Source organism: Alexandromys fortis, unplaced genomic scaffold, assembly GCF_014885135.2.
Source record: "Alexandromys fortis isolate MF-2015 unplaced genomic scaffold, M_Fortis_MF-2015_v1.1 scaffold_129, whole genome shotgun sequence".
Lineage (NCBI taxonomy): Eukaryota > Metazoa > Chordata > Mammalia > Rodentia > Cricetidae > Alexandromys > Alexandromys fortis.
Window position 1 is genome coordinate 2,571,107 of NW_026068022.1, and position 9,184 is coordinate 2,580,290.

General features: G+C 40.1%; 1 protein-coding gene across 1 annotated transcript in view; it reads right to left on the reverse strand.

The window, feature by feature from the left end:
* Nucleotides 1–361: 361 nt before the first annotated feature.
* The window catches only part of Wee1 (WEE1 G2 checkpoint kinase), an 18,534-nt gene continuing 9,711 nt past the window's right edge, over nucleotides 362–9,184 (reverse strand). Inside the window, exons 6-10 of the mRNA XM_050163352.1 lie at nucleotides 7,212–7,307; nucleotides 6,330–6,415; nucleotides 5,728–5,898; nucleotides 4,869–5,014; nucleotides 362–1,677 (exon numbers count right to left, since the gene is read on the reverse strand). Coding sequence (XP_050019309.1) covers nucleotides 1,521–1,677; nucleotides 4,869–5,014; nucleotides 5,728–5,898; nucleotides 6,330–6,415; nucleotides 7,212–7,307 — 656 coding nt within the window. The 3' untranslated portion in view covers nucleotides 362–1,520. The remainder of the gene's footprint in view (nucleotides 1,678–4,868; nucleotides 5,015–5,727; nucleotides 5,899–6,329; nucleotides 6,416–7,211; nucleotides 7,308–9,184) is intronic.

A 9,184-nucleotide genomic window follows, 5' to 3' on the forward strand; every position in this document is an offset into this window, starting at 1 on the left:
ATTTCTAGTGTCACATGCAAAGATATACAATATGCTTAAATATATTATTATACTAATAAACACTCAAAACTTTCATGAAATCTCAAGATATAACTATGCACTAAAGCACACCATTAAAGTAAGCTCCACATCCTATCAAATTAAGAATTACGAGTTTTAAGTTCAGCACTGGGATGGAGGTGAGAGGGCGTTAAGTTTCAGGCCACCGTGAGTTACAAGGTGAGAACCTATTTCAAAGAGTCAGCAACTAGGAGCAAAGCATACTCTGTTCTTAGCACTTTATACATCATATTCTATATTTTGCAATGCAGCAGTGAGGGTATATAAAATAGAAAACAGGCACCAGGAAGATTTAGACAAGTAAGGTAAGCACAGAGTGACTTTTAATACACCAGTCAATATTAATAAAACACAAGTCAAACAGACAAGTGCAAATATTTTTCAGACCAAAGTTAATAGGAAAACAAATGAGACATTTTTTTTTCCTTTTGGAGGGCAACATCTAATATTAGCCAAACCTTGTTAGTCAAATGGCTAACCACATGTAAAATGTATTTTGTGTAAAACTTGGAATAATCAGAAGTCATTCTGGCATTTCAAACAGCTATGTACAGTATTACCAAGATCAGTTTATATACACAAACATTGAAGAGAAGCTGGGCGAAACATTTAAAAATAGGCTAACTATACAACCAAGTACAAGACTTGACAGAAGGAAACACGTTTTAAAGAGAAGGACATTATAAGAAAAAAATTACAAAACTAGTTAACAATTATACTACATTAATACAGCGTTCAAACATGGAGGGACAGGTGCACTTTTTCAGTGCACTAGCTTGAAAGTCCAAAGAACAAAAGGCAAGCTGCTCTTCAGGAAGAGCAGCTCCACATTTCACATAATTGTTTTGAAAGAGAGCCTATTAACAACAATGATTGTTTAATGCTAGTCTTACAGCAAGAGGAAACTAAAATAGCAGCAAATTCACAAGGCAAGGCTTCCACAGAATGACTATCCCATGTACACACAATGCCTAAAGTGCTCCCAGTTGGATATACAAGTATAATTCACAATAGAAAAAAGAAACGTAAGACTGACACAGGTACATCGGAGGCTGAGTAGTAGTACTGAGTCTCTGAGCAATTCTCTTTTTGAAGGGAGAGGATGTTCATAGTAAGGGCCTTGAGTCCTCTCTAAGGGTCCCAGCTAGGAAAGATACCTTCCATCACACTGCAATAGTGAATGATACGCAGCACCCACCACAGTGGTTAACCCTGCAAAGGCTGGTGGAACATCCAACAGTGACTGAAATCCTACATGAAACAGATGAGACAAAAGCCTGACATAGCCAAGTCAGAATATAGCTCTCAACTGTAATTCACATAAGTCCTAAAAGGCATTTCAGGAAAATTACTGATACCAATGGACAAAGTAAATTGCAAAGCGGATTCTAGCAGTGATTTAACCTAGCTTCCTCTTGTCACAGTTTTTTTTGGAGGGGGTAGTGGGGGGTGTGAGCAGTTCAGTATATAGTAAGGCTGACAGAGCGGTTCATTTTCTTTCCAATAAGTCGAGAAGCTCTATTACTCTGGGTGGTGGACCTAGTGGCCATCCGATCCGTGAAGAGTGCGCGTTCCTCAGCTGCAACTTTGGCTGCCATCTGGGCTTTCTTGAGTTCTCTAAAAAAATAAAAAAGGAAGCAATACATTTTATTTACCTACTGTATTAATCTTATACAAAGAGTCTTAGAGGCCAAATACAAACTGAATTGTTGTGCTGGCCAGTTTTCTGACAACCTGACATAAGCTAGGGTCAGACAGAAGGGAGCCTCAAGTGAAAAAATGCTTCTACAACATCAGGCTGTAGGCAAGCCTGTTTTTTAATTAGTGATTGGTGTGGAAGGACCCAGCCTGTTGTGAGTGATGCTTCCTTGGGCTAGTGGGGTGGCAGCACACACCCTTAATCCTAGCACTTCAGAGGCAGAAGCAAGTGTCTATGTGTGTGTTCAAAGCCAGCCTGGTCTACAAAACAATTTCCAGGACAGCCAGGACTGTTAGACAGAGAAACCCTGACTTGAAAAAAATAAACAAAAAAAGCAGACTTAGTAAGCCATGAGAAGCAAACCAGAAAGCAATATTCCTGCCATTTTGAGTTCCTGCTTGGCTTCCCTCAATGAACAATGGATATGTAAGTCAAACAAACCCTTTCCTTCCCAAGTTGTTTTGGTCATGGTGCTTCATCATAGTAATAGTAATGCTAACTAGGACAATTGTCATATACTATCAATTATTCTGAGATGCACTTGAGAAACAAAAATATAACAGAGCTTTAGCTTATATACTCAAATTTATGACTTGTGCTTTTAGCATTAAACTATAAAGACATTAGCAAGAATTTTGGGTCTTAAATAATTTCAAATTACACTTCAATTTATATCAAAGGACAAAATTTAATTTTAGAATCTAAGAATAAAATTCTTATTTAACATAAAACCTCTTCAAGTTAAAAGTCAAAATGATAGCAAATTGAATTAGAAGGTGTTCAAGGTCAGCCTCTTCTATAGTAACTTTGAGGTAAGTTAGGGACATATGAGTTCCATTTCAAAAAAGAAACTTGCCTACAATCCCAGCACTAAGAGGTGAGGTTGGGGGTATAGAGGGAAGAGGATGAGGAGTTCAAGGCTAACCTTGGCTACATACTGAGTTTGAGACTAGCCTCGACTATAGGACTATATGATGAATTACTACCTCAAAAAATAAAGAGGACAAGGGGTATAGCTTAATGCTACAGAATTTGCCTAACATAGGCAAAGGCTTGTGTTCAATCCCTAGCCCTGATGTGCAGATGTCATTAGATAGTATGACACATCTGGGCTGGTGATAAGGCTCAGTGGTCACCAGTGCCACCAGGTCTGACACCCTCAGTTTTGATCACCAGAATTAACATGGTAGAAAGATCAATACATGTCATGCGTATGCGGCGCATACACAAAATAATGAAATGTAATTTTAAAAAAATAAGCATGAGGACCCCCAGCACCCACACAGAAAGCAAGGTAAGACTGAAGATTTAGCTCAGTGGTAGAGCCTCAGCCATGGGGGGGAGAAGCAGTATAGGTGTGATTGCACATGCCTGTAATCTCAGAGCTGTGAGGCAAACAGGAGAATCCTGATTGCCCAGACAGCCTAGAAGTCTATATGAGCTGGCATGCTCCAGGTTCATGAGAAACCCTATTTCAAAAATTAAGTCTTTTATAGTGATGCATGCATGCATTTAATTGCAGAGGCAGAGAGGCAGAAGGAGGTAGATCTCTGAGTTGAGGCCAGACCTTACTCTTCATCAAGACAGGAATTTTCTGTGTAGCCCTGGCTGTCCTGGAACTCCCTATGTAGACCAGGCTGGCCTCAACTCAATTAAAAAAAAAAAAAATGTAGCAACATAATTGACATTAATTTCACAGTTTCATCAACAGGCTGAAGAAAATGCTGTAGGAAAACATTAATGTTGGTAAGAGTCTGGGAGAAATATCTTACAGGTTGATTCAACTTCTACCATGATTTAGAGCTTTGAGAAAACGACCACTTACACGAAAGCATGAAAACCAAATATAGAATATCACAAAACCTAGGAAACAAAAGCTCTGAGCCTTCTCTTTACTCTTTCTTTACATCCCATAGCATTCTCCCCAGGTCTCTGTGCTGGGGATGAATCCAGGACCTTGTGCTCAATGGGCTAAGTTCACCTTTTTTTTTTGGGGGGGGGGGGGTTGAGACAGGGTCTCTCTATGTGATAACTCTGGCTGTTCTGGAACTCACTTTGTAGATCAGGCTGGCCTCAAACTCAAAGATTTGCCTGTCTCTGTCTCCCAAGTGCTAGGATTAAAGTCATGCACTGGCTGGCTAAGTCCCCACCTTTTCAGACAGGGTCTCATTTTGCAATCCTTGCTGATTGTGACCTCCCTCTGTAGATTAGCCTGGTCTCTAACTCACAGAGCTCTTCCAGCCTCTGCCCCTGCCTCCCAAGTGCTCGGATTAAAGTGTGCCCCACCACTCACTGATCCTTTACTTTCTGAGACAGGTTCTCACCAACTTGCCCAGGCTGAGGCTCAACACTGTTGAAAAATTTGAACTTGAGATCCTGCTGCCTCTGCCTCCACACAGCTGGGATCACATGTCTATGTCACCACACCCAACTTAGCCTTAATATTTATCATGTGTCTAGTTGTATAGGTACACACTTGTGCAAGTGCATACAGAGGTCAGAGGTCAACATCAGACGTCTTCCTCAATTGATATCCAAAATCTTTAATGTTTGCAACATAAAGCTTTTTTAAAATTATTTATGTGTATGGGTGATTGTTTCATATGCATGTATGTCCATGACTCATGTGTGCGCCAAGGAGACCAGGAGAGAGCAATGGGTCTCCTGGGACTGAAATCACAAACACCTGTGAGTCTCCAGTGTGGTGCTGGGAATTGAACCTCAGTCCTATGGAAGGACAGTCAGTACTCTTAATTGCTGAGTCTATCTCTCCAGCCCTCTTTCACTGAATCTAGAGTTTGATAGTTCAGCTGGGCTGGTAAGGACCAACCTGTTTCTGCCTCTTCAGTGCTGAGATTACAGACACAAGCCTCTGTGCCCAGCTTTTTACGAATGGGTTGGTAACAAACTTTTTACAATCTCAGATTCTCATGTTTCTCACCTTACCAACTGAGCCACAATGCCCAAACCCCACTTAAAGTACATAATTGCAAAGTTTGACAAAAACCCTAAAGGACCTCTCAGAATTTGAGAATCAATGAGAATTAAATTTAAAAAATTTTAAAAATTAAAAAAAAAAAAACAGTAACAACAAAAAAAATTTACTTACTTCTGCAAAAGAGAATTTTTGAATTTCTCAGCATTCAATTCTATTCGTAATTGCTCTGCGCTCTTTCTAGATGCAGATAGCAACGCTGAATGCTTCACCAGCACCATCGCTGAAGGCCTTTTCTCTGGATCAGGATGAATCATAACCTGAGAAACAAAAGCAAAATTATGATTAAAAACTACTACTTATAGCTGAGCATGAAGGCACATGCCTTTAATACTAGCACTGGGAGGCAGAGGCAGGTATATCTCTGAGTTCAAGGCCAGCCTAGTCTACAGAGTTGCAGGACAGCCATGGCAACACAGAGAAATGAGAAACTCTGTCTTGGAAAACAAAACAAAAAAATAAATCTACTACTTATGGCCAGGTGCATGCCCTTAGGTCCCAGTACTCAGCAAGCAGAGGCAGACAGACCTGAGTTTGAGGCTAGCCTGGTCTATATAGTTCCCAGGATGAGCTACAGACACCCTACCCTGTCTCTAGAAAACCCAACCAAACAAGAAAGACTACTACTTAGAACAATCCTTTTCTATACTATGAACATATATTACTCTCATGGGTTAGTAAAAAGCTAACAGGCTGGTAGCTGGGCAGGAAGTTAGGCGGGAAAGCTAAACTGAGAATGATGGAAAGGAGGGTGGAGTCGAAAGATGCTAGTGGCAGTCCAGGAAGCAAGACACATGTAGAAGACAGGTAAAGTCATGAGTCACGTGGCAATACACAGATTAATAGAAATGGGTTAATTTAAATGTAAGAGTTAGCTAGTAACAAGCCTGAGCTACTGATAGAGAATTTGAGAAATATTAAGCCTCTGAGTCCCTGGTGGTAGGGACAGGAAACGTCTGGCTACAACACTCACTTTTAGCAACTCTGTCAACTCCTGGGAAAGCACTTGTGGAATCCTGGGTAATCGACCCTGCCTGATTTCATGCCACTGGTCTCCATTTCGGGGTAGGGGTTCAGCACCAGCAGCACATACAACTGTGAGAGCAAGAGCAAAAATATCTGCTTTCGGTAGATGGCTATAGTTCTGTAAAATTTAAAAGAAAAAAATTAGTGGTCAAAATAAAATATTGTGCACAATGATGGTCTAGGTAAAATCACATTAAAAAAACCTTTCAATGCCACATTTAAGCATCTATTCAGGAAATAAGCTGCTAAATTTAGGAGGATGCTGACTTTTTTTTTAAATTACAAATAATTAAGTACATATCTAAAAATAGATGCTGCTTTATCAGGTGCCCAATGACATGCTCTGAAGCAAGTATCCTGCCCGCTGGAGATGCATATGCAGACAATGTGTATGGAGAGAAGAGCAAGGAGACTAAACAATTAGACGCCATATGGCACAATATGTCATAATCTACCTTTCATTTCCTCAGTAAATACAACATAATCATTCTTCTGACAACTGCTTAAGTGGGACAAAGCAAGTACTGTAAACCAAGGAAAAATAATTACCTCTTGTAAAACTTCATTTGCTAGAAAACGACTATCACCTTCTTCAACTTGTGGACTAGAAATTCTTGTCACATGCCCAAGATCACCTAGACGGTTTAGAAAAGTACAATAGCTCAGTTAGCAGAGCACTCACCCAGCATGCACAAGGCCCTGGCTTGGTATCTATAACCACACAAACCAGGCATGGTAACACATGCCTGTAATCCTAAGACTCAGGGTAGATGCTATCCAGGCTACACAGCAAGTTCAAGGAAGCATACTGAGATACATGTAATGCTGTTTCAAAGTATATAAATATGGACTGGAGATATGATAGCTCACCAGCTAAGAGCACTTGCTCTTTTCAAGAACCAACAACATTCAGTTCCCAGCAAGCACATAGTAGCTCAAAACTACTTGCTACTTGAGTCTCTGGGAATGCTTCTTCTGGCCTCCTTGGGCACTAAGCATATACATGATGCATTTATATTAAGGCAAACACTCAAAAAGAGGATTATGGAGATGGCTCAGTGGAGGAGGTACTTATCAAGAGTAAGGAGCAGAGTTCAGATTCTCAGAACCCATGTAAAAGCTAACACAGGAGCACATGTCTGCAAACCCAGAAACTACCTTGAGATGGGAAGTGGAGACAAGAAAATCCTAGGAACTCACAGGCCAGCTAGTTCGGAATCCAAAACAGGGTACAACAAACAAAAGACCCCAACATGAAACAAGATGGAACATGCGGACTAACACCTAAGCCTGTCCTCTAACATTTATACGTGCTCTGTTGCACATGCATGCCCACCATGTCCATACTACACTTACACACACAACCAACCTCCCACCAACCCCTCTTAACTTTAACATAACAGTTATCACAACAGTTAACAAAAGTTTTACCTATTTTAAACATAACTTTGTTGGATATCCAGTCATCTTCATCTCCTTCTTCAGAGACAGCATTTGGGATTGAGGTTCGAGATATGAAAATATTACCTGTTGAATAACAATATTAACAAACAAGGCCAAATATAAAAACTACCAATAAAGCCAGGCATATTGGTACACATCTTTAATCCCATAACTAGGAGGCAGAGGCAGTGGATCTCAGAGAGTTCAAGGCCAAGCCTAGTTTACAAATCAAGTCCCAGGACAGACAGGTCTGTTACACAGAGGAAATCCTATCTCGTAAAGAAACCACACACACACACACACACACACACACACACACACACACACACACACAAGATTTAAAAAAAATTAAAATCCATAAAGTTGGTGAGATGGCTCAGTGGGTACTTGCTACCAAGCCTGACAACCTGAGTTCAATCCTCAGAAACCGCATGGTGCAAGGAGGGAAGAAAAAAAAAAAAAATCACAGAAAAAAAATCATCCAGAAAATCTTAAAAATGCATATTTTTTTCCAACCCAATCTTAGTGAGAATAACAACCTCAAGGGATAAAGATGAGGCTCTACGCCTGGGTAATATATATGTATGTATGTATATGTATATGTAGAGGTTTACAGAGACAGGGTTTCATGTGTAACTTTGAAGCCTGACCTAGAACTCACTCTGTAGATGGGGCTGGCTATGAACTCAGAGATCTGCCAGCCTCACCTTCCTGGGTGCTGGCATTAAAGGTATATGTCACGACCACACAGTAGGGAATATATTTTTTTAAGTTTAGCAATGACCTCTAAACATTTGGGAGTCACTGCCAAGACCCTTTTTGCTTATATATTAATCTTCAGTATTCTATTAACTTAGAAATAACATAAAAACTAATAGTAATTCAATGCTGAAAAAAAAGGACCCACTAATCTTATATTTTAGATTTACTCATTTTATTTTATGCATGATTGTTTTTGCCGGCATGTATGTATATGTACCATGTGTGGTCATTGACCATGGAGGTCAAAACAAGGCATTGCTTCCTGTGCAAATGGAGTTATGGACGGTTGTGAACCACTAGGTGGGTGCTGGGTTCTTTACAAGAACAAGAGCTCTTAAACTGCCAAAGGATCTCTCTCCAGCCACAATTTTAATCTGATGTTATCAGGCTGGAAAAGAAGAATGGGTCATTAACTACCATTCAGTACCTACATCCCAATACTGTTTATGGCTTATTTCCTACTACAAACAATACTTTTCTTAAAAATCACCTCATTCTGACTTAAGTCTGAATGGCATATTTGTTTTTCAGTATGTGGTGTATGACATAATGGGTATGTGGGCTAGAGATTAATGTCAAGTCTTCATCCATCCTTTTCATCTTACTTTATGAGATAAGGTCTCTCACTGAACCTGGAACTATTAGTTTTGGCTATACTGGCTGGCCATCGAGTTCCCAGAACCCACCAGTCTCTGTCCTCATCTCACTCCTATGTGGGGTTACAGATGCAAACTTCTGCGCTCAGCTTTTACACAGGTGTTAAAGATCTGATCTTTGGTCCTCATGATTGCACAGCAAGCACTTTTTACCCAATGTACCATTTCTCCAGACCAGTGTATTTCATTTTAATAGATTTATCAATATTACATTGATTTTAGTATAGCATAATTATTACTCATCTGTGAAGTTTCACTTTATAGGACAATATATTCATGGTGATATTTGTTTGTTTGTTTGTTTGTTTTGTTTTTTTCGAGACAGGGTTTCTCTGTGGCTTTGGAGCCTGTCCTGGAACTAGCTCTGTAGACCAGGCTGGTCTCGAACTCACAGAGATCCGCCTGTCTCTGCCTCCCGAGTGCTGGGATTAAAGGCGTGCGCCACCATCGCCCGGCCTCATGGTGATATTTGTAATTTTGAATTTTTTCAACCTCAGTACCATAATCCACCCCAACAAAAATCCTTTATGTCCCTTAGTATTT